We start from the raw sequence: 24,615 nt of genomic DNA, 5'->3' as shown, positions 1-24,615 counted from the left end.
GATGGCTCAAACTCCTGTTGGACACATCTGTACTAATAAACCAACCCATGTCAAGATTCTAACAAGCCTGGTAGAATCTATAATACCCCATCTTCTTAACTGTTAAAATAGGGTGACAGGCTGTTAGTGCAATGGCAGAGCTGTAAAGGACCAATTCAATTATATGATAGATGTGCAAGAGACTAGGCAGTAGGAGTGGGGAAAAGACCTTGCTGCTTTGTATACAGTAAGTGACAGTATATTAAAACACTGTTACTACTTTGTGTTCACTATTTTTAAAAGCGTGCTGAAAAGTGGGGAGACCAAAACTAATTTTAAAGCTCTTGCATAATAGTTTTAAAGAATTTTGACCTGATGAGTTTATCAAAGCTAGTTTACCAACAAGAGATTGAGGTGAGGTGATGTAATATAGAAGTACGTTAACAAGGGAAAAATAGTGAGGAGCTATGGGCTGCCTAGTTCCTGAAAAGGAACATTGCCTTCAGAGTCTGGTTAGAACCTGTGCCTGACACACGTAAATTAAAAAGTTGATCACTGATTTTTAGCAAGCATGATTAGCTTTGAAATCAGATTTGAGGATAGCAATGCATTTTTTACATACCAAGTCCCTAATCAAACTGGGTATCTGCAAAATTTTTATCTCACTGATGTAGTTCGAGTGTTCTATGCTGTGTTTTGAAAACAAATTTCAACTTCATTCTAAATAGTATGATGCATTGATCACAAATAGTATCATTCAACATAAAGTGAAGCTAACAATAAAAATAAGTGTATGTTAATGTAAATAATAACTTGAATGCATGGCTATTTGTTTGGTTATCACAATAGCAATGCCCAATGTAATATTAGCCTCGCATTCTGCTGAAATAAATCACTTTTAACAACTACTGAACAAAAAGAAATGGATGCTTCTTGTGAAAAATCATGAAAGCATCTATGTGCAGGCATATGCATGCAGTTTGGTAGACCATTACTGCCAACCAACTGAAATCATGGGATGTGTTCTTTTAAGATAGTTTTATCGCCAAATTTAATACAAACTGTGTGTTTAGTCAATCCTGAGAAATAATGCCTTTCCACAGAATGTGCTGACCTTAAAGATAACAAGTATTTCACCCCATTATTGATGGGCTTGATCAATGAATATTGGCTACAGGGCAATTGATTTAAAGTAGGATGTGTAATATATTGGGTTACTTGTCCTAGTTGTTAAGAAATACCACAATAAATTCTTTTTCAGTCCATAAAGTAGTCAGTTATAGCTCTATTTAGAACATAACTAAAACTTGGTATCAAACCTCGAGGGTTTTGTGCTTTGCCATACGTAGAACTCTGTGGTTTCTGGTTATCCTTTTCAGAAAAAAGCTCCACACTTTATTCCTGAAAGGTTAGACTGAATACTTTAAGGGCTTCACTGATGTCTCAAATGACAACTTTGAACATTTTTCAGAAGTGGCTTTACAGAATCTTATGATCTCTTCATTAATGAACTTGCAAGATCTTAATGTTTTAAACCCAGCTGTCAGATCTGTTTGAGCACCTGTGGGTAAAATATCCTAAAAGAATTTTAAAAACAGTAATACAAACAGAGCTATGCTTTACAAAAATTACATTTTTTTAAAACACTGTTTGTAAATATTAGCTTTTTTCCATCAACTTGATTTTTAAATGTTAAGGGCTTTTCTTGGATCACTCTCAACAAAGTGCTCAGAACTAGGAGAAGAAAAACTTGCTCCAGCACAGCTTCTTAAAATTTGTTTGCATTCCTCTTGCTCTTGCTGTGTTTCCTGAAGGGATTAAACATTAAGTAGAAGAAATATTGCACAGCTTCCAAGAGACTTCAGTATTCTTTCTTTTTCCATGGGCCCATAATGCTAGGAATTAGTGAGAAGACAAATGGCACCTCTCCCCCTTACAGTTTTTCTTTTGATAATTGATTTTTGTTCCTGCTGAGTTTATTTTCATTTACTGAAGGATATACTAAGCATTAGTTAGAGCCAATTCTTAAGACAGTGTCATGGTCAAAATTGAGAAGAAAGAATGTGGTATTTCTGTCACTTCTGCATGAGGTCTGCAAACCGTAAAACCTACTCTGAGCGGAGTAATGCAGAATATATGTTTTCCCTGAAACTTGTATATTCATTCTTTGAATTGGAGAATTTGCTCCTTAAATAAACACAGTCCTCTATCCCTTGTCTTTGCTCTAATATTCTTTGGGCATGAACAGATTGCAGCTCTCCACGTATCTTAACCTGTAGATAGATTAATGTAGCCTGTGCAGCACAGCATGCTGCCTAAACCCTGGCTCAGATTGAGCAGTCATAAAATGGATTGGTGACTTAGGCTATTCATCCCAGCCATGACAGTTTAAAGGAGGTCACTGACAACGTCAACAGAGCATACAATCCTTTTCTTCTAGATAGGCTTTGCCTTGGGTTTTTTGTCAGGCAGATTCTTTCAGAAGTATTAAGGCCTTCCACTTTCATCTCCAGTAGAGATTCCCAATGAAAGGAGCTCTACTGTTGTTTTTTGATGCCCCTGATGCCTTCAGTTAGAGAATGTGGAGGTCTTCATAGACTATGGATCAAGAACATAATCAATGTCGTTAGAACAAGATACTTTGGAAGATTGGTATAAATCACTAGATTTTTCTGCTCTATTCTCAGATTTTATCATCTCTGTTTTAAGAGGATTTCTGACATCTCCCCAGTTATTGGAGATGTTGAGAACACTAACTGGGACATATGTTGTGATGCACAGAAAAAGAAGACCTGAATTTGCTTTGTTTCAGCCTCTCAAAACATTTTTGATATATGGGCTATACTGGTTTCCGGTTGTTTTGGGCAGAAACAAACCCCTAATTCTAGGTAGTAGTATAGTTCCAATTTAAAAAAAATTAGCTGCGGAAATGCATTCTCTATTTCTGAACCTGTTGAATTAATATTAAATATTTGCCTATGGCATAACTCATGTTTAGCTGAACAGCTTTTATTACTAGATTTGAGGGGGCTTTTTTGATCAGTTAGTGAATACAGGCATGCACATAATTTTGTGAACAGCTTATTTTGCTTGTTCTCCTGTGGATATGATTTGAAAGAAAAATCCAGCTTGAATATTGAATCGCTTATGTTCTTTTTGATCAGGTGAGATGCTAAACTGTTGAAACTATTGAAAAGCCAAGCTTTTGACATAGTTTGGCACCCTGGCTTTCTAGCAATGGTGATGGAATTAAGAGTGGAAGGCATAGGACTTAATTGACAATCAGGAAGATTCTAAAAAAAGTAAATAAGATTAAGTGAAGGTACAAGAGGGGAGGGAGAAGAAAAGAGGATGAAAGATGTTTATACATGAAACTATTATGAAGTGAGAAGGGTGTCTGTATGTTGCAAACAGCGAAACCCACACATCACAGGTTAAAACAGCCTTGTTGATATGTCTTGGGAATTTTAGGGAATGTTTCTCATTACAGGATTATGGAAGGTTGTGCTTGACTATAACACTTTTTTCATCATTTCCATCTAAATGTCTCTTTATCATGTGGCTATATATATTTAAAAGGCTTATCTATGCATCTTAGCATGGAGTTACACCAGCTGGTAATACATTCTCAGAATAAGAATTATATAAATAACTTCTCAACTCCTTTGAAATCTTTCTAGATAGCTTAGCGTATTTTACATTTTATGTGAAGTTTGGTACTATATTTGGGTTCATATGATCTTTGTGGGATGAAAAATTTTGTCTTTTAAACAATTTGAAACTCTTATTTGGAAGTCCCACCAAGCATGCTGAATTCCTTATTTATATATCTTAAAAGGAATGCTTTCAGCTACATTTCTGTTTCCCTTTTCCAGTAAGCTTACTTTAATCTCTACATTAGCTCAAGTGTTGCAGTATATTCTGTAGATATGTGCAGTCTAAAATGCATTCTCCTTTGTTAAAGACGACAATGAAACATTGTTCTAATTGGCATAAGAAATGTATGAGAAATGCTGCAATTTTCTCTGGGAAGAAAGACATATTCATTTTGCTTAAAGTTTTGATTTGTTTCTGTGTAAATGTAGTCATGGCGATTAATGAAGTTGCAGGGAATCACTTGATGACAGCAGTACCTCATTTTTATGTGGTACCATACCTCACAAATATTTTGTGTTTGCCAACACAGTTTTTTTTTTTACCTGATGTGGATGAGATTTTGGTTAATTTGTGCATAACTGTGGTGAATTCTAGTTCTGTTGAACTAAAATATATAGTTGGTATTGTCTGTGTCCTCCAGACTTGGATTTGACCCCGAATTTTTAGTGATATCATACAAGCATGAATTAGCTTGGATTGTTCAACAGGAAAATATTACATCACTTGACAAGAACAAACTTTTTGCTTGTATAATAGTTACTCAGTGGAAATTGAGCTGGGAATACTTCTGTGCCAGGTTATAATTTCAAAAGCAAAAAAGCTCATTTCATAACTTCTTGTAGTTTTCATAACTCCCACGTAACCCAGTACTGACACTCTACATCTAATAAAATTTTTGTGCGTGCCTGGAGGTTCTAACAATGTAAACGGATTAAAAAGACTTGTCTCCACTTTCTTGTTTTTATGTGAAGTTTGGGAGTATAGCTATTGTCTAAGCAAAACTAAGTTTCACCTGTAGACTGTCACCCTTATATTTCTGGAGAGAAGTGACCCCTGGGTTTCAACTGAAAATAAATACTGATGTTGTCTCCTTACATGGAACATCTAGAAGTACTTAATGTTGTTATGTGAGAGAGGCTTTGAGATGTCTTTTTGGTTTGGGTCTATTGCTGTCCTAGTGAGTGTCTCTTGTGTGTCACTTTCTGCTCATAGTGCCCAAGTTTATCTGCAAAATTGTTTTTCACCAAAATCGGAAATATTCTTACAGATTAGCCCATCTTATAACTACCACAAAACACTTAACTCATGTCTTCAGATAGGTATTTTAGACAGGTGTTTGATCTTTCAGCTCTTCAACAAAAAGTAAATATAAATAATGATGTGTTTTAAAACCAGAAAGAAGCTTACTAAGTAGGAACTGGTGAGCCAAAGTTGAAAATTGTTGAAATGTTGTGCCTCAAATCTTGGCACTGAATGGAACCAAAACACTTACAAACATGTAGACACGCGTGAAAAACAAAAGTGAACTAATCAGATTCCTGCCATTTTAGGGATTTGGGGTTATGGTAACCCATTTTTTTTCCAGGAAGTCTAGCTTTTCACTTAATCGCTTAGACAATCCAAAGCAAGCATTCGCTGCTTAAAAATAAATACACAGATAATTACAAGTGCAAAGGAAGGAGCACTCTGTTTAAATCTTACAAGAGGAACAGGTCTTAAAACTTGTCATGAAATTTGTGTACAAAAACGAAGAAGTTACTGGAAAAGTCTTAAGAATAGTCTCTTGTGAGGCATTTGATTGAAAAGCAAAGAGATTTTAGGCTCTTGAAGAAATTCTTGTGCGGAAACAGTATGTCATAAGGGCAGTGGGTTTAAGGGTGTTGCTTTTCCTAGTCCTATAGGTGTTCATTTGCCCTTCCTTGCCCAAATTCTTTTGTGGTTAAGCGACTTTAGCAGGCAAGATTTTTTTTGTGTGTAATGATAGTTGCTGGATCTCCTGCAGCCTAGCTCTTGAAGGACCAATGCTTTTGGAGATCTGGTGTTCTGTCCAGTAGCCCTTATACTGTAACTTAGCCCATACCAGGACTCTGGTGTCTTCCCACCCTGCCCCCCTCTCTGGCCTCACTGCAGGGTTTGGCTATTACACACATCATGACCTTTTTTTCCTGTTTTGTCTTCGGTGTCTGTTTCCTGTTTTCTCTTTCCCTCCCCCACCCCATTTTTTTTACTCCTGTCTTTCTCTCCTGTGGTATTTTGTCTGTCTTTCACTGTTAGCTTGTTTTTCCCAAGTTTTTTGTTTATAATAAAAGGAAGAGAGAATTGAGAGCTGTAGCATCAGTGCTTCCTTCTTACTGTGTTTCTGTATCCACCCTTGTTACTGAATTTATTGAACATTAATTTGCATGTTCATACTGTTTCCCAAAACTCCAGTCTATCATATGGATGTTTTTCTCCCATCCTAATGTGGAGACACAGATACACACATTTTCTAAGTGCTGGAAGTTTTCAGTCTGTTGTTTGAGGATCATATGTTTAGGCAGACTTCTTAGAGCAGCACATCCCTGACTTTATCTGGACCAGAGCTCCAGTTCTTGGTCTCTTACACTTCACTTTGAGAATTATTGTTCAAGTGATTGATTTACGGAAGAACATAATGTACTTTTAAACAAGAGTCTGAGTCTTGTTATTAGTCTGTGCTTGCTATGGCTTCTACACAGGAATATGCTCTTGCAAAAAAGAACAGTTGTTAACCAGTATATTATGGTCAAGAAAAATTTGAAATTAATTTGGTCTGTTTATGTGCTTATACCAATTTTCCCTTTCTTATTGCCTTATATTCAAAGTACTTCAGAGGTGAATTCAGAATTAAGGAAAATTTAGATGGGATGGGGGAAATCCAAGACTCTGAGCTCAAACATGGTCTTGAATATAAGTTTAAATGCAAGAGAAGCATACCTGTAGAGTATGCCTGAGGGTAAATACGCTTTCAAGCATTTGTTCAGTCAGCACCACCTAAACTGATGAGCCCAAAAGGAGGCACAGAAACCCTGAAACCCATGCAGATTGGGAGTTTCATTTAAACAAATAAGTCTTTTTGGCATGGCGTTCCCAAAGTTGTGCAATATGTATTTGTCTAATACATAGATGATAAACTGTTAGATGATAAATTGCTGTCCACTTGGATTTGTGTTCGCCTAGGTCTGTTTCAAAGCTTTGAAACTTCCCTGGATATATGGAATGAGAAGTGAAAATGTAGCCCAAGAAGGCGGAATAAAGCCTCTACTTAATTTGGCCTGAAAGCTTACTGTAATAACACACCATCCCCATTTGTATGTTGTCATTAAAAGGCTTTTCTGCAATGGGTGAGGCTGCTTTGGTAAACTGCAGTTTGTGATGTATATTTATATGGGAATGTCATTGCAGTCGTGGTTTGGCAAGTCACTGTCTTTTTCCTTGTCTACAGTACAGTTCTAAATACTCCTTCCCACCCTGTTCTTGGTGCTCATAAATGAATTATTCTTTTAAAACTTTATCTGTTGTCTTTCCCTAACTCTCCAAAGAAAACTTTGTTTAAATAGTTACTCCCTTGGGACTTTCATGCATATCTTATCTTTTTTATATTAGTCTTTCATGCTGGGAATGTCCTTCCAAAAAGCACAAAATAGCTAAAGCACGTAGATGACTAACAAACATGTTTAGTGCTGAAGTCTAGGCACAAAACCAGTATTATTAGCATAAAATTCTCTTTTGCTTTCCCCCCAGCCTCCTGGGAATATTATTAGACTTGCTTCTGACCTTTAGGGCATCATTTCACTTTGTCTAGCTCAGAGACATTGCAGTGGTTGAAATGTTGTTAGTAGTGAAGCCATTGCCATGAAATGCAGGAAACTTCCTAAAAGTTGCTCATGTTTTCACTCTTCTAGTCAAATACCAGTGTTCAGAAGAGCCTATGGGAGCAATGAAGTTTGGGCTGCCAATTTTATTTGCTCAATTAAGAGGCATATCTCCTTCACTGCTTTTAGTTGCTGGGGATTGGCAGTGTTATGCTCCCAAAGGAGCAGTAGACACAGACTTTCTTGAAGGGCAGTATTTTCTGTAGTTTCAATACTTTGTTATATATTTGAGTAAACATAAGTATGGAGGAAAATGTTTGCATTGTCCTGCTCTACATATATCATTTTAGGTGCATTATAATTATTTGGGGGTGGGGGAAAACACTGAGCAAATGGTTCTGCTTTTTCAAGGGAATACTTCTGTTCCAGTAGCGCATGAAAGACTCAGCTAGCTTGGGCTAGCTGCAAATATGAAAATTAAAACACTAATACAAAACATCTTGAGTAGCTAACCTCCGAGGTTTGGGGAATGTGGCAGGGAATATGGGACAGTGTTTATTCATTGCAGCAGCAGTTGTGAATTATCATGTTTTTAACTATTTTTCATTTGTTTATTTTTCATAAAATATGCTATACAATTAATAGCCTGGATTTGTCTACTTGCATGTGTGTCAAGATTTCTGCAGGTCTTTCAACAGTTGATTCATATACTGGTGGCAACATACCCAGTAAAGACAGCTGCAACTTCCCTGCCCAAATCCAGAAATACTTCACCATACAGCTCGAAACTTTGCACTTATTTGGAATTTGGATTAAGCTTTTTAAGATTAATTTCCAGAGATGCCATTTAACCAAGTATTTGAAACTGACCTCAGTATAGGTAGGAAGCGGTGGCAGTATCAATTTTTGTATTTCAACTTGCATCCTGATTCAGGAAAATTGACATTAAAAAAATAGTAGCAGAGGATCCTATACTTGCCAACTGTATAAAATAACATAGTTTTAATGTAATTTTCTCCAAGTGTTTGTTTCCCTTAGTAATGTACAAACATCAATCAGTATTGCTAAACTGGCTTGCCAAAGAAAGCTGTTCTCTCTAGTGCTTGTATTTGACAACAGCAAAATGATGAAGTGCACTTTAAAGTTGAAAGACAGAACTGATGTTGCTGCAAAAAAAGACACCTCTGTGGCTGTGTTTACACGCCAAAGCTTTGTAAACAACGTTTGTCTGTTGAACTTGATTCTTGTACACGACAGAGCAAACTGTCTTAATGCATTTGTCAGTTGGTTTCTGGCCATTGTTCCTAAGTTGCATTAGCTGAAATAAAAAGCTAGCAGGCATTTTGAGTATGATCGTAGAAGTGTCTGCATCTGTATGACATTCAGACTCGACATACTGGTGAAATAAGGTTAATGGTTACATCTGCTTATGAAAATTACTTGCAAATGTCTTCTGCTTGTGGGGTCTGTGACTGGGGTTCTACCAAAAGCACAGATTAGTTGCTTCACATTTCTTTTTTTCCTGACCTTGAATCCTGGTATTGCGGTTATTTCCCTCTTTTGCATGCTGTTGTACATTTCCTAAACATGTGAGATGGTAATAATTCTCTATATGACTTCCACTGAAGAGGAAATGGATACTTGTCAAAACAATGATGTGCATCTGGGATTCCAGCATCCAGGAGCTATATTACACTGGGGCTTCTCAGTTTGCAGTAAAAAGATTTCTTGAGTACTGGTACACTGATTTTCAACCTGAGTTGGAAGGTGCTTTGATTAACCATGTTATTGTAAGTGCCTTGGAAACATGCTTTATGCAAGAGTAAACTTACAATAGTAAGTATAAAAAGAAACTATTCTTAATCTTGCCAACACATTATAAATAGAAAGAAAGCTGGAAATGAAAAATTTGTTGTGGCATCTAGAAATCAATCACCTCCAAATTAGAACAAGCTAAATAATTTACAGAACCCAAACAGATTTTCCCCACCTCAATTTCTTTAATTGGAGAAAAATGAAATGTTTGCTTGTGCTTCAGTGGAATTGTGGCACTGTTATAGAAGCAGCCATTTGGTGAGATGGGATGGGGTGGAAGGAAGGGAATGGAGATTGGAGGGGTAACATTGCTCAGAACAAATGATTGCTCACTGCTGTTTTTTAATCTCTAAAATTATTATCGTAGGAGTTTAGTGTGAACAGTCAAAACCCACTGTAAACTTGCAATGTTGATTTTAAAGCTAGCACAGAGATTTTTCTCAAACTTTGTTGTTCTTAGTTGGTTGGACAGATAACAGGAAAACAGAGCTGTCTCTTGACCCATGTTCATTTTCTGGCTGCTGGAATTAATTTGGAACCAAATGCTGGTTTTCCACTGAGCATGCCCTTCTCTAGCAGAGTCAGGGCTTGGGTGGGGTCACTCATGTTCAGTACAGCTTTTCAAAAAGACTGTTGGATTCTCATCAGCTTACAACATTTTTTCAGCACTGGGGAACAACACAAAACTAGATTAAACAGATTATATATGTGCATATGTACTCTGGCAAAGATATTTCTTGATTGGAATTAAGTTACCTCTTTGAGTTTGGTTTTGTTGTTGTTTTTTTTTCCCTTTGAGATACCAGAGTACTTGTAGATTGATTCTGTTATCTCTGGATATGGTACAGATAGCACAGAGAGCTACAGGATGTATATTTGCCTAAATGTAATCTCAAGGCATTTTCTACACGGGCATCGCAACTTGGCTATACATAGCACTTAAGGTATTTATGTTCTGATTTTGTTGAAAGTTTTGGGGTTTGTTTTTTTTTGTGACAAACTTTACATGTTGTATGGGTGCTATTATACAGATGATGCAGTTCTCAATGCATCTTGTTTAGTTTGGGAAATAGCACTTTCTAATATTATTTTCTAGGTTTTATTATACATTTTTAGGCTGCTACCTAGTGTCAGGGGACAAACTTTAATGGATCAGCATTTAAAGAATGGAGAGTTGTATCCCTTAAACTGCATTATCCTTTAAAACTAATCTTGCAAATCATATATGTATCGAAGTAACCAAGTTATTCACCAGACAAAATAGAGATGGCCTGCAGCAGGTGTTTTATTGAAAGTTGGGGGCACTTGAGTGATAGGGCATAGATATATGTTGTGCTGCTTTAATGGAAAAAAGTTTTTGACAAATAGCCATGTTCCTGGGTTCTATTTTGACTTTACAAAAAGTTGAGGTAACTCCCCTAGAGCTGCTTTACAGAAATATGTCAGCATAATAGTTTTATTGTGAAAATAGTCTGTCTAGACTACAGATACTCACTTTGCAATTTTAGATGGGAATAGCTTTCTGTCTCATTTCATTTGCTCTCTAATCTTGATTTTATTTTTTTATCTTCACAGTGATCTTCATAATTATTTCAGTATTTGTCTTATCATTGTTTTAGACTTATCTTTTAAGTTCACACTGTCTTATGTAGGGACTTGCCAGAAAAAAATACACTGACAAGTCCTGTGTATTCTGTGTATTGCAGGGAATGATGACACATTTGCAGTAATTTTATAGCACTACAAAATTTAGTTCTAGACTTGATGATATTTCAATATTTGTGCAGGGACAAAAGTATTTTCCTAGTAATGCAGATAGGCTACTGTATCTGGGAGGGAAGCATTGTATGCTTGCAAATATTCAGCTCTATGATGGCATGGATGTAAGCATGAAGGCTAACAAAATACCTGTTACTTTGAATAGGGACTTCATTATCTAGGTAAAAGGATGCTTATGAGTATAGTTGCTGTTAACTCTGGGGCTGCTAGCCACTGTGATGCTCCTGGAATTCTCTGGAAACTGGGTTTGACAGGCATAAGACTTCTGGGAAGACACCATTTTGTGCTGTTTCTGCTCTTGGAGATGAGCTTAGGCTGGGTGTTGAATACATGTATTTCCTTAGAAACACACATGTTTATGTACACATGTAGCTTTAAATTATCATGGAATAGTAATTCACTGTCTGGGTCTGAAGTTATATTTGTTAAGTTGTTATCTTAATACTTCTGTGAAAACATTCAATTACTAGTCATAACTTGGGAAATTACAGCTGAAATTGGCATATTGTTGCTGTTCGACCTTTGAAACGTGCTACTGAATTTCTAGAGCTATTATGGCACCATCTGCTGACCAATGTACAAACTGGCAGTGTCAGTTTGGTCTGGTTACCTCTTGTAAATAAGCTTCCACTTCAGGAGGCAGCTGGGGAAGACTCATAAAGACAGAGTGATTTTTAGTTGGCTTATATTTGGGATTAATATTTTTAGTAGGAGGTATCATTACAGTGGTATATAACACTCTGAATCATAACACAGCTTTAGTTGTCTAGTCACCAGGATTATTGCATAAGGCTCTTCCATGAACTGTAAAGCTTTAAAATAATTTGGTTTTGGGTTTTTTTTGCTATATGTGGCATAGGATTGTTCTTGGTATTCTGTTTATCAATGTGTTACTTCCTAAGTCTGCACAGAAGAGCTGTGACAATATGAGATCAGTTCAGGCCCCAGCTCCAGTGGTCTTGTCACGGCATGGGAAACCAATGGACTCTGACAGGCTTCTGCCCTGCGGCTGCTGTTGGGACTCACAAAAAAGCAGAGTCTGCAGGCTGTCTCTTCAGCCTCTGTGGTTAACCTCTTTTTTTGTGCACAGTGATCATCAGGGAGGAGCAAACCAAAACAGTTCTCCTTGTCACATTGTGTGTAAGTACTTAGGTTTGGGCTCAACTGCTAGAGATCATCTTAATAATTGGAAAATAGGTGATCAGATTTCATACATACAAAACATGTTTTCCTGTGGGTTCTCTGTAACTATTTTAAACATCAGCAAAGTGCCCCTGCCCCCCCCCCCCTTTTCTCAGACCTTGGTAATCCTTCCATTTGATCATCTCACTTCCTTTCAAAATTAAATATGGATTTAACGTTACCTTGCAATATGAAAGAGGTGAGATAAGGAGAACCCTATCCTACTGCAGCTGTTATAGAGCTTAAAAAAAAAAATCAAAGGGGCAAAAATACTTAGAGTGCTTACGCTATGTAGGAAGAGCAAATGAGGGTTTACAATGCTTCCTTGGAAACAGGAGGGGAATACAAGATGCAGCTGAAGTTTAGAACTGTAAATATTTAACCTAATTTGGTGTTTTTCTTCCTGATCTCACTTCTGAGACACATGCTGTCTGCTTCTTATTTCCATTTTCTTTCTGTCATATTGTTGGCTGTTAAGACACAAGGCTGGATGGGATCTTGCAAGGTCTTCTGTCTCAGATCAGGGAAAAGCCATTTCCAGATTACTTGACTTACTGGTTACTTGATCTGATTGACTGTAGTGAAGGTAACATCAGAGACTTTACAACTTGCAACAGTAGACTCTGACTGCAGAACTCCCATGTTTTGTCCCCCACTACCTCTGTTTTTTCTGTGAACTACAGAACTGGAGGATCTGGCAGAATACTGACATAGTACGAGGGAAGGGAGTGCACGGAAGGGCAGGTAGACCTGATTTTCTTTCTCAAGGGATGCTTAATCCTTGTGCTGGAAAGAAACCCTAGAAAAATTAAATACATCAAGCTCGTGTGCAAGAGAAGGTAGGTGTTTTGAGAAGACTATCCCTTCCACTCTTGGGCAGTGTACTTGTTCAGAGGCTGTAACAAGCGCCCCTTGCTCCATAGTATAAAGAAAGCCAAGTTCTCCTTTTAAATATAGCATTGGTTATGAAAAACCTAGACACCTGGAGATGCAGGACCTTTCTTGTTTCACACTGAGCAAGTCTGTAGCACCCACTGCTATACCCTGCCTAAATCTAATCAGTTAAGATGTGTAACTTGGTATCCTCAGTTCCTTTTATTGTTAGAACAATATCATAAGAACATGTTTACAGGGTGATTTATTTTGCTCAGTTCTAAGGAATTTTCTGGAAATACCTCCTATTTGTCTTAATAAACAAAATATGATCATAATTTTGAGAAAAGTGTAATTTTTATTAGTGTGTACATGTATTTAATGCATTTCTGCATATTTTGAAAAGTAAAAAGCTCATGCAGGAAATATTTTTCTTTTCTGTAGCTTTTTTGAAGATTTGTTTATCAAGTTCTCTAGAATTTTTTCAGCTGCTTTCCAAGAATAAGCAAGTTTTTTTTATAGAGATGCATGAGAAAAAATCACCACCATCTCTATTAATAATGAAACCTCCGTTTTGACTTTATTAAGCAGAGTGTATCGCTGTTCTCTGATCAGCAGAAGTTTGTGGAGTTTTCTCTCAGGGAAAGTTAATTTTGGTCTTCTACATATTGTTCTTTTTGATAATAAACATTTACATTTTTATTAAGATACCTACCATTAGGAAAGAACAGCCGAAATTCTGTGTAAGATATAAAGGGGATAGCAAAATGTAATTTGGCTAGTCGCAGCTTTAAAACTAGCGTATTAATATGTGGCTTGAAATAGCAAATTCTTTTATCTCAAGCTAGTCAAATGGAAACATGCCTTTCAGAGGACTGTTACCTCCGAGATAAATAATACTTACACAAATATTAATAATGTATGACAACAAACTCAGCAGTATTAAAACTTGAAGGGTTTTATAAAAAGTGAAGGATATAGCTATATTACTGTAATATTTAAGCTTGAAATGTATTCAGAAGTCTCTAGTATAGCAGTAAAGTTATGAACTTTTAATTTTTCCATTGATGAATGTGTTGTTTCAGACAGTGATATTTCAAGTAACGAACAAACACACACCCACAACATGTAGTTACTTTGGATCTCAAGATACTTGCTTAATCTGAATTTGCCTGTAGATAGATCAAGGCTTCTACGTCTAAGCTTCTTACTAACGACCATCAGGTTTGTTTCCTTTTGGCTCAACATTGTCCATATCTTTTGCAGGGCTTCTCTTGTATATTTGGGCATGTATTAGTTTCCCTGTTTTTTTTATTTTGTCCTTGGGAATGGCTTAGTTTAACTTTTTCTGACTACTTATGAATGTGCTTTGGAAACTTAGAGGCAATGTGCTGCTGCTGCCTTGTGATCTGAACAAGTTTCCAGTTGGCTTCAAGTGCAGTTTGAAGTGTTGTACAAGTTAACTGTATCAAGCCAGAACTAGATTACGTTCTCCTTGAGTATTTTTTTTTTTTGGCAGGAGAGGGGGCAGCAGCTGTTGAGTTCAGCAGGAGTTCTAAACTAATAGCCTCCTGACTCTAATGGCAGGGTATTGATGACAGTCAATTTTAATGGAGAGGGCCCGATGTTTTAAAAACAGGAATGTGATTGTAACTAACCTGTGAACCTCCAGGTCAGACAAACATACCATCAGTTTAAAACTAATTGTTTGAAGAGGGTTGCAAATAAATATCTGTGACTTCTAATGGGATCAAACCATTTTAAACTTCATTTATTGGACCCTGGAGTGCTTATTTTTGTTGACTCACTTCAATACATTGAAGAAATTATATTACACTTTAAAGTAATGCAGCAAAATGTAGTGCTGCACAGCTATCTAAATTTCTTTATTCTAGTTAAGTTTATTTGCTATTTCTTGGGGAAAAAATATTGATATTAAAGATAATCGCATATCCTGTTGTTATGGTAGTATGACTTTTCCTTCAGAGACATTAAAGACAAGTAGACGAATTGGTGAGAAAGTATAAGACTTATACAGATAAACGTAAAATCATGTGAACTCATGATTAAGAACCCAATCTTACTTAAAAAAAGTACGCTTCCTAGCACTATTAGTAATTTTGACAGTATTACTGACTTATTTCTAATGTTTTTGTACATAGTATCGTGCTCACCATCCTTTTTCCTATTCTTTGGTATATTTGCTCCTTCATTTTCTTCCATCCTCACCACTGGTTCACTGTGGACTGAGATAAGGGAATTGTGAAAATACACCCTTAACGTGAAATGCAACAGATTTGACTATAAGCTAAAACTTAAATACTAAAGCCGTGACTTCCCATCTAAATTCAATGTCTGCTTCTGGTACTACCAACTGTAAGCTTTCTGGTTGCTTTTTTGCTGAAAAGGTAAGGATGATAAGGAGGATGGAAGAGTTATATAAAAGGTTTAAGAGTATAGATAGTTTAACTGAGTCTCTTTTCAGGCAAGAACGACTTTTTCTTAATGTGAAAAGAAACAGCTAGAAGCATGCACTCTTTCTTGATTTAAAAAAGACTTCTTGATAAAACTTGTGTTATATTGATAAGTGTCACTGAATAGTAGTGGGGTTGTATCTACCAGTTTAACTAGAGAAGGTGGATGCTCATCTGAAAGTTGAGCTTCTGGGTCAGCCAAGGAGCCTAGTAGAAAAAAACCTGAAGTTACTCATTAAATAATGTTGATTAATAACATTAGGAGTAGCTTATAATAAAACAAATGCATTTCAGTCAGCACACTTTTATAGTTTTATCAAGGAGAATGGAACTATTGGTAGATATATCTCTCTAGAGTAGTATTTTTGCAAATCTTCATCTGCAGAGCACTAAGTTTTAGCTTACTGGTTTTACTAGTGAGCTGAGAATTTGAAAAGTATTTCTTTAAACCCAGTAAGTTTAATTCAGAAACTCTTGTAGATTTTTACTATAAATTGCTGCAAATAATGTAAGAATTGGTAAAAGTAGTGACGCTATATAGCAAAACTGTCTTTATTGTTGCTTTTTAGTGTAAGTTTTGACAATGACAACTGAAGTTGGGTCGGAGACTGAAGTAAAGAAAGATCCTGAGCATCTAGGACCAGACAAAGCCAAGGACAACCCTGAAGAAGCATCAGAGACTCCAGAAAATCAAAAGTCCAGGGAAACATCCTCTGAAGAAACTCAAGATTCTTCCGCTGTCCCAGCACCACCTAGCCAAAGTAGTCCAGGTAGCCAGAAGAAGGAAGAAACTTCACCTGAAAGCAAGGGTATTTCTCGTTTCCTTCCCCCTTGGCTTAAGAAACAAAAATCATACACCTTGGCGGAGCCTAAAGATGAGACCAAGAAAAGGACCACAGGGCAAGAACAAGTAGTTGACAAAAGTGAATGCCAGACAACAGAGAGAGCGGCTCAGCCGAAAAAGAACTTAGATGCAGTGGCTGAAAATCAGCATAATGCTAAAGCAGAAGTCAAAGAACAACAACACTCTGTTAGTAGTGCTGAAACACAGGTATGTGTGGGAAGGCTAACAGGTGCTTTGGAGTGACTTTAATGAGACTTGATTAATGATTTATGTAATTCATGTAATGCTTCAGTAGGATCATATTGCAGAAAAAATGACAGCTACTCTCTGGCCTCTTGTGCAGTTGGGTTGATGTAGTTACGAGTAGCATAGCTGGTTTTAAAAGCTCCTGCTCTGTGGCAGACCATTTTTTACTCCAGTTGTTCTCGATGTCTAGTTTTAGTGTAACCTCATATTTTGGCATAGTTCAAAGGAACATTGAATTGTGTCATTGTGATAGAAATGAGCAGGGATAAGAGGAGAAGCTTAAGTCAGTTTTGTCTCTGAAGCCATTGGATTGTATGAATGCCTCCTTAGTGACTTAACCACAGCAAATAACAAATGGGTTATCTGAGTCCTCATAATCTCAAATTTTATCCTTTACCTAGAAACCATGGTTGTGGTCACTGTCCTTGTTGGTTCATTCTGGGAGGTTGGGGCTGAGTTCCAAGCCAAATGCCACCTTCCGCATTGCTCCAGAATTTTGTTTTTTGAGAAGCTGCATGTCAGTTTTTAACACTCAAACCTCTAGGAGAAGAGAAGGGTCAAGGGGAACTTTACTGATGTGTAGAAATACCTGAAGGGAGGGAATGAAAAGGAGCCAGACGCTTATCAGTGATATGCAGTTAAACGACAAAAGGCCATGGGGACAAATTAAAAGCATGAAATTCCATCTCAAATCACAAAAAAGAAAATAATCTTTCTTACTGTGATTATTCTTACTGTTCCAGGCTCAAACACTGGAACAGGTTTCCCAGAGAGGTTGTGGAGTCTCAATCTGTGAAGATATTGAAAACCAAACTGGATACAGTCCTGGGTCAAATGCTCTAGGTGGCCCTAGAGGAGTCCTAGGGGCATTGGACTAGATGGTATCACAAGGTCCCTTCCAACCTCAACCATTCTGTGATTCTATATAACTTGACTTTCATAAACACTGATTCGTAGTTTTGTGTAATTCCTGGAGCTTCTTGTTAAATTTGTTTCTGCTAGGGGAAACAAGCCAATAAAGCATTAAAAAAATATTTCCAGTAAAAAAAATCACTGTCTGTGGTTTGTGAGCAATAATATCTGGTCCCCAAAGGAAGACCTTAATGCTTACACTGGTTACTGTGCTTCCAGTATGTGCATAATTTTAATGAAAGCTTAACGTCTTATTTATTAGCAGCTTATAAAAGAAATGCACAAGTTAAATATCCACCTTCCTGAGTTTCAAACATTGTTTAACTGTGTTTTATACAGCCTACCAAAGAAGACGGTAAAGAAACAGAAGTAGAGAAAGTTGCGGAGGAAAAGGAAGAAAAACAAGACGAAAAAGAAAAGAGAGAGACTAAAGAAGTGCAGACAGCTGAAATTAAAATAGAAAACATTCCTCAGAAGTCTCCCAAGAAAATTAAAACTGTGCAGTGTAAAGTGATGCTTCTGGATGGCACGGAATACAGCTGTGACCTAGAGGTAAGGCATCAAGTCTCCATAGAGAGCGCTCTTTTTCTATAGAGAAAATTTGCTTTTGTTGCCCTGAGAATTTAACAAATACATTTTTTAGTATATCTAGTGAGCTTATTACAATGTTACATTCACATTACTACCATTTGGGCCCAGTTAATGTTTCATTTTAAAACTCCATCTTTAAGACCTTAGTTTATCCCTACAAATGCACACTGAGGTCCACTAGCAAATAAGATAAAAGGCAATATAAAAATCCTTTCAATGGTGATCACTTGACAGCTCAAAATTGATTTTATTTTCTGCAGAAGATACAGGTTTTCTTGAAGGTAGCGTCACATGTACTAATAAAGCTGTCTTGAGTTCATTAACTTTGTAGTTTTCCAGCTGAGAAAATTTAGTTGAAAAATAATTTTCTTCAAATAATTCTGTTACAGGTATAAAATACATAGTTGTATTTGAAGTTATGTTCCAGTTCCAAATTTTTATGGCTGTATGGACTACTTGTTTACAACTGTAAATCGCTGGGTTAAATATTGTGTATATTTGCCTGCTAAATATGACTTAAGGTCACTAACAGAAACGGGGATTGTGAGCTAAATGGAAGAGAGCTGCTTGGTTTTTATGGTTTAATATATGTATTTATCCATATAGTGCATGTATATACTCTTTCAGTCTGACCATAGTGTTCAAGCTCTAAGTGAAATAGTTGTTTAATATTTTAGATCAAGATGAAATTATGAAACATTTAATTACATGACAGGAGGAAGAAAGTTGCATTCCAAATCCTATTTCAGTGAAGTAGCCTTTGGTTTGATTTATGAGAATTTTTGTACGAGTAAGGTAGTAAGTAGATCTTATCAGAAAATTACTTCAGGCTAGTGCTGTCTCCCAAAAGATGCCAGGCACTCCAGTACAAAGGTGTGAGAGGCTGTTCTCTGTTAAAAAGCTCTACTGTAATTGCTTTTGCCAGTAGAAGATGCAACACCTACTAGCATAAACTGCATGCCTTCTTCAGGCACGCTTGCTGAGGGGTTGGGAATTGTTTTAACTAGAAACTCCCTATTTCATGCTGAAATAATGGATGCCCCAGAAATAAACTCACTTATTTAATACTGGGATATTGTGCCCCCTTAGGAAGAAGGCAATGTTCCTTGTAGGGCAGTTTATATAAGGAAACTATACTTCCACCCAGTCAGTTGTAAGACACATAAAAATTTGCTTAGTTCTAGTTTGTAATTCCAAAAAACTTTGCAAACACTTGAAAACAATGTTCATAGTACCTTTGCACTCAAAGGTTGTCTAGGTGATACTTTTGAAAGTTATTCCAGCTAGTAGTACCAAAGGTAGATTCTAGTAAGGAGGCGTGGTTCCCTTGCACAGCTGCATCCCAATCCTAAAAAACCCTCTGCTCTTCAGCAGCTGTTTTCGTGGGACAGGAACTCTAAGCTGTTCTTGGGTTCAATTATTTGTAAACTTCTGGGAAGAAGAGGAATCCAGTGAACTAAGCAGCTGGTGAAGTCTGGCTTTCTGATGCTTCACTTCTACTTGTTGCTACCAGTCATAGTAATTTCTCTGAGATTTGTCTCATTGCTGGTTGTTCTAGTCATATGATGTGGCTGTAATGAGATGAGAAGTTTCTATGTCTATATAAGCTGCTAGTTTAGAATATCATAATCGCAGTTTATGGGTTCACTAAGCAACATGACATGATTCAGCGTGTTCTGCAAAATGGTATCTAATACAACACCCACAGCAAGTAGACTTTTAAGTGAGTATTAGAACCACAATGCGTTGGTATTTGTTGAAGTGATAGGTTTCCTCACTAAAGTCAACTTCTCCTTTACATTTGTCTTACGCTTTGCAGTAGAGTATCCATTTGTTTGGAATGGGGGGGGAAATAGTTGTGCTGGCTATGCTTGTGATAGTAGTTATATTTTCCATGACGTTGTAACTGATTAGCTGTTGTGCCTAGGCTGAATATCAGAGTTACAAGAAGTGGTTAAAATTCGCACCTTTTCTAAAACCAGAATGAAACAGTGGCAATATTATGGCATTTCCTAGACCCAGCCAATTCCTTGAAAATATTCCCATTTTTGTCTAATGTAACTGGTCAATTTTTGAGGTAGTACCTACATCACAAGTCATGTGGTAGTGCAGGCTTCTGCTTGAAGCCTTTAGTATTCTCTTAAGCTGTTTCATTTTCCAGTGTCCATCAGTCAGTCCCTGTGCTGTTTGGCTTTCATTAGGCCTCCTAGTAGTCTAATTGCTTATTGTGTTCGAGTCCTTTTGTGTACTGTATTGTAATACTGGATGGATACTGCTTACCTCTCCTTCGAGATCTTGCAAAACTAATATTTAGATAAAATTTTAAAAAGCTACCTGTTTAAGACTTCTAGAAGTTTTGTCACACCTTAAGTCTTGTTTCATGCATTAGCAGAGCTTTCTTGACTTTCTAGTAAATCCCGTTTTAGTTTGGAGCAATTTCCATGGTTGAGACTTTCCTGATGCCTCTTCTAGTTTTTGCTACATGCTGTAGACCAACTTCATTATATTTTATTTACATTAGAGACACTTCTTTATATGCTTCCTAATAAGGAAGTAAACTGAATACCTTGTTCTCATTACTGTTATTTTACAGGCAGCTTTTGGTAGAACCCTGTCTTTTTCTAATTGTCATCTTAAACCTTCATGATAGCTCAAATTTTATTACTGATTTAATACACTATTTCTTGGTCTTTTCTGTTTGAGTTACAATCACTTATTTTCTTGTAGAACTGCATCAATTTGTATTCACATAGCTTAAAAGGAGCGTGAAAGAAAACAAAATAGGAGCCAGCAACTTACTCGCTGTTAAGTTTTGTCATTATTCAGTCTTATTGTGTGTGTCTCTAAGACAATAGCTGGGAAAGGGCATAAAAGGAGATAAAGCCAAGGACAAGAAGGTTTTTGGGAGTAGTTAGCATTGATTTACAAAGGAGAAATCATACCTTCTACAGTGTGGTGACTGGCTGTGTGGATGAGGGGTGAGCTGTGGATATAGTCTCAGCTTTAGCAAGGCTGTTGACACTTTCCCATGATTGTTCGAGACAAACAGATGGTGTATGTGCTAGGTGAGTGGACAGTGATGTGGAGTGGAAATGGGCTCAGCTGCTAGGTTCAAAAGGGTTGTGATCAGCAGTCCAAAGTCCAGCTGGACATTGGTCACTAATGCTATACTGATGGCATTGATACCAAGGCAGTTAAGACCTGGACGATGGCACAAAGTGCTTCCTCAGCAAGTTTGTAGACAATGATAAAACTGGGAAGAGTGGCTGTTGTATCAGAGAGACCTGGACAGGCTGGAGAAATGGGCAGACAGGAGTCTTGTGAAGATCCACAAAGAGAAATGCAAAGTCCTGCACCTGGGGAAGAACAGCCCTGTGTAGAAGTACAGGCTGGACTGATTGCCTGAAAAGCAGCTTTGCAGAGAAAGAACTGGGAGGGGAGGGGGTGGTGTGGTGTGTGTCCTAATGGACAAGGTGACCATTGGCCAGCAATGGGCCCTTGCAGCAAAGGTGGCCAACAGCTTCCTGGTGTGCAGTAGGAACAATATTGGCAGCAGGTCAAAAGGGATGGTCCTTCTCCTCTGCTCAGTACTTGGAGTGCTGGATACAGTTCTCAGCTGCCCAGTACAAGAGAGACTTTGACATACTGGAGACAGTCCAGCAAAGGGCTGCAACATTGGTTAAAGGCTTTAAGCATCTGATGTATGAGGAGGGACTGACAGAGGTGGAACTGTTCAGCTTGGAGAGGAGGTGGCTCAGGGAGGTTTTAGTACTGTAAAACAAATACCTGCTTGGGGAATGAGTAAAGAAGATCAGAGCCAGGCTTTTCTTAGTGGTGCCCAGTGATAGCATGAGAAGAAGCACAAACTGAAATACAGGGAATTCCATTGAAACATGAATGTGAGGGTCTATTACTTGAGGGTGATCAGACACCAGAACAGATTGCCTAGATAGGTTGTGGAGTCACCACCCTTTGAAATATTAAAAATCTGTCTAGGCAAGGCCTTGACCAACCTGTTATGAGCAGGGATGTTAGACAAGATGACCCCAGAGGTCCCTTCAAACCTTGACTAATGTACATAATTATAGCTATATTTCACTATTGTAGGAGTGTAATTCAGGAATTACTCTAAACATGTTAGCTGTGTTAATAACTAAACTTAGACTACCTAATGCACATCACACATACTGTCATTTGAAAACTGATGATAGCATGAATGGTATTAACATAAAATTATTATTAAAGAAATAAAACCAATGGCATAGCTGTAACCCATGAAGTTGACTAATAATATAGCAATTGCAGTCCCTACATGCAAACTACCCCCAAAGACATTGCGCTGACCCCTGGCTGACAGCACCACCTTGACACTTTGCAAGGAGCTATCTAATGTGCTAGCCTAGTAACCCTTCTTCCCATATCATTGAGGTGAAATGATGATTCTGCCTTAGGCATTTTGGTGAAATACTAATTGTCATGCCAGCAATACTTAGTTGTGTCTACAATTTTCACTTTAAAAAGATACTTTGAAATAATTTGTAGTTTACTGAAAAGGTGCTATGGCTGAAAAAATTCAAATGGAGAAACAACATAATTCAGTATAAAATATTTTTCATATTTTTAACAGCATATGAAGAACTCAGTCTTTTTCTTTTTTTATGTCTTGGTCTCAAAATTAATAATTTTGTATGTGGTCCTTTTAGCAAGATGGTCACGTCTCACATTTTTTCATGTGCAGGAAAAAGCAGTCCCACAAAATCTCATGTTTGTTGCTATTGTCCAAGTGCCTGTTTTTCTCTAGCTTTTTTGAAGCAAGGCAATAAATCTCTAAATTATGAAGAACTTCATTAAGCTTGTTCCACACTTGTACAATTAGAAGATGGCACTTTGAGACTTCACACTGTCTGGGAGTACAGATGAGTTTCAGGCATAATATCCCTAGCAGGCCCTGTTAAACAGTTTCTAAATAGCAGCTGTCTTTTGTTACTGCTCATTGAATTCCATTATCTAGGCCAGTTGTTCAGTCTGACACCTATCTTTTTATTTCCCTCTATTTTATTTGAAAAAGTAATCTTAGTAAAGATTCAGTTGCTAGCTGTATTCCTGTGTCTCAGTTCTGACAGGTTTTTTTACTTTATTTTCCATTCTTTTTTCTGTCCATCTTGTTTTATTTTTCCTGAAATAACAGAATATCCACGGACAATAATAATCTCTGTGCTTAGGAAGAAATGCGATTTCAATAGACCAGAAACTGTTCTTTAAGCTGCTATCCATGTGGTAGACTTCTATCGTGCTTATATTCCCTTTTGCTTTGTGAGCTTAATTTAGTTCTAGACATATTTGTGGCTACACTTCTTCAGGTCCAGTGCTTTAAAGCACTTCAACATACTTAATTTTTAATACCATGGATTTTGAATTTTGGATATTGAAAGAATTAAACCTTGTTTCATGTAACATCTTATACAAAACCAGCTCTTCCCCTGCCTCCCCGCCCCGCGCCCCCCCCCCCCCCCCCCCCCCCAACCTGTTGAAGGTGATTTTGTTCTTTATTTTGCAAAGTGACATGGTTGGTACAAATTTAGTGAGATTAATTTCTCGAACAAAGTTGAATGGATAGAAAAATAATTTTTTCAAACTTAAAAAGGGATATTTCAGTCAGCTGCTAGTGAACTTTCATAGAATAAATGTATTGGAAAAGAGGTTACAGATTTTGGTTAAGGTTGATGTTTAACAAAAGTTCATCTGGAATTAGTTTTTAAAAGTGTATTATCTCTGAGATTAGAGCTTTTGCTGCTTAGTCTAATAGAGGTTGGTCTAGACCAGGCACTCCAAGCTTCACTAAACATTTTTAGAAGTTTAGTATTAAGTGGCAATTGGATATCCAAACTTGCTGAAAACTGAGCTTAGCTATATTTCTAAACACTTACATTCTGTAATATGCAGCTGAGATAGGTAGGGGGATTAATTTAAATGAATAGGTGAAGTCCTGTAACTGATATGACTAAAGCCAATTTGTATATATTGAGATACCTGTTTTCTGTCCTGGCTACCACAGATTGGTGTTAGTAATAATCCCGATATTGCTCAAGGATCATCTTGTCTTGGCAGTTGAGAACTGTGTGACATGTATAGCAGTGGCTTTGTTTTTAACTGAGGGAGTGAGGGAAAAGAATTTTCAAGGCAAAATTGAGAAAATTATAATCTTTAGCAGATATTTGGTTACATGAAGCAGGCTTACTGCTTTGAATGGAAGGTACTCATATCAAATCTTTGATATTTTCATGACCAAAGTCAAATATTACCATTTTATCCTTCAGTGCCTCTCAGTCTGTTAAGTCTTCTGCAGCATCTGCGTTCAAAGACATCAAAAATTGTATTTAATTATGTGTATTATCAACATAGTTCAGCTCAAAGAGGGCAGAGTTAAGTT

General features: G+C 37.1%; 1 protein-coding gene across 20 annotated transcripts in view; it reads left to right on the top strand.

The window, feature by feature from the left end:
• Positions 1-24,615, top strand: part of EPB41L2 (erythrocyte membrane protein band 4.1 like 2) — a 117,971-nt gene that overhangs the window by 30,595 nt on the left and 62,761 nt on the right. For all 20 annotated transcript variants that reach the window (XR_012659651.1, XR_012659650.1, XR_012659649.1 and 17 more), the window contains 2 exons: positions 16,162-16,643; positions 17,934-18,146. Coding sequence is in view for 16 of the 20 variants with exons in the window: in XM_075087628.1 (XP_074943729.1) it covers positions 16,176-16,643; positions 17,934-18,146 (681 nt within the window). In the remaining 4 variants the exon portion in view is untranslated. The remainder of the gene's footprint in view (positions 1-16,161; positions 16,644-17,933; positions 18,147-24,615) is intronic.

Source organism: Phalacrocorax aristotelis, chromosome 3 (genome assembly GCF_949628215.1).
Source record: "Phalacrocorax aristotelis chromosome 3, bGulAri2.1, whole genome shotgun sequence".
NCBI lineage: Eukaryota > Metazoa > Chordata > Aves > Suliformes > Phalacrocoracidae > Phalacrocorax > Phalacrocorax aristotelis.
Note: the sequence above shows the minus strand (reverse complement) of the source record. Positions and strands in the feature narration are given on the sequence as shown.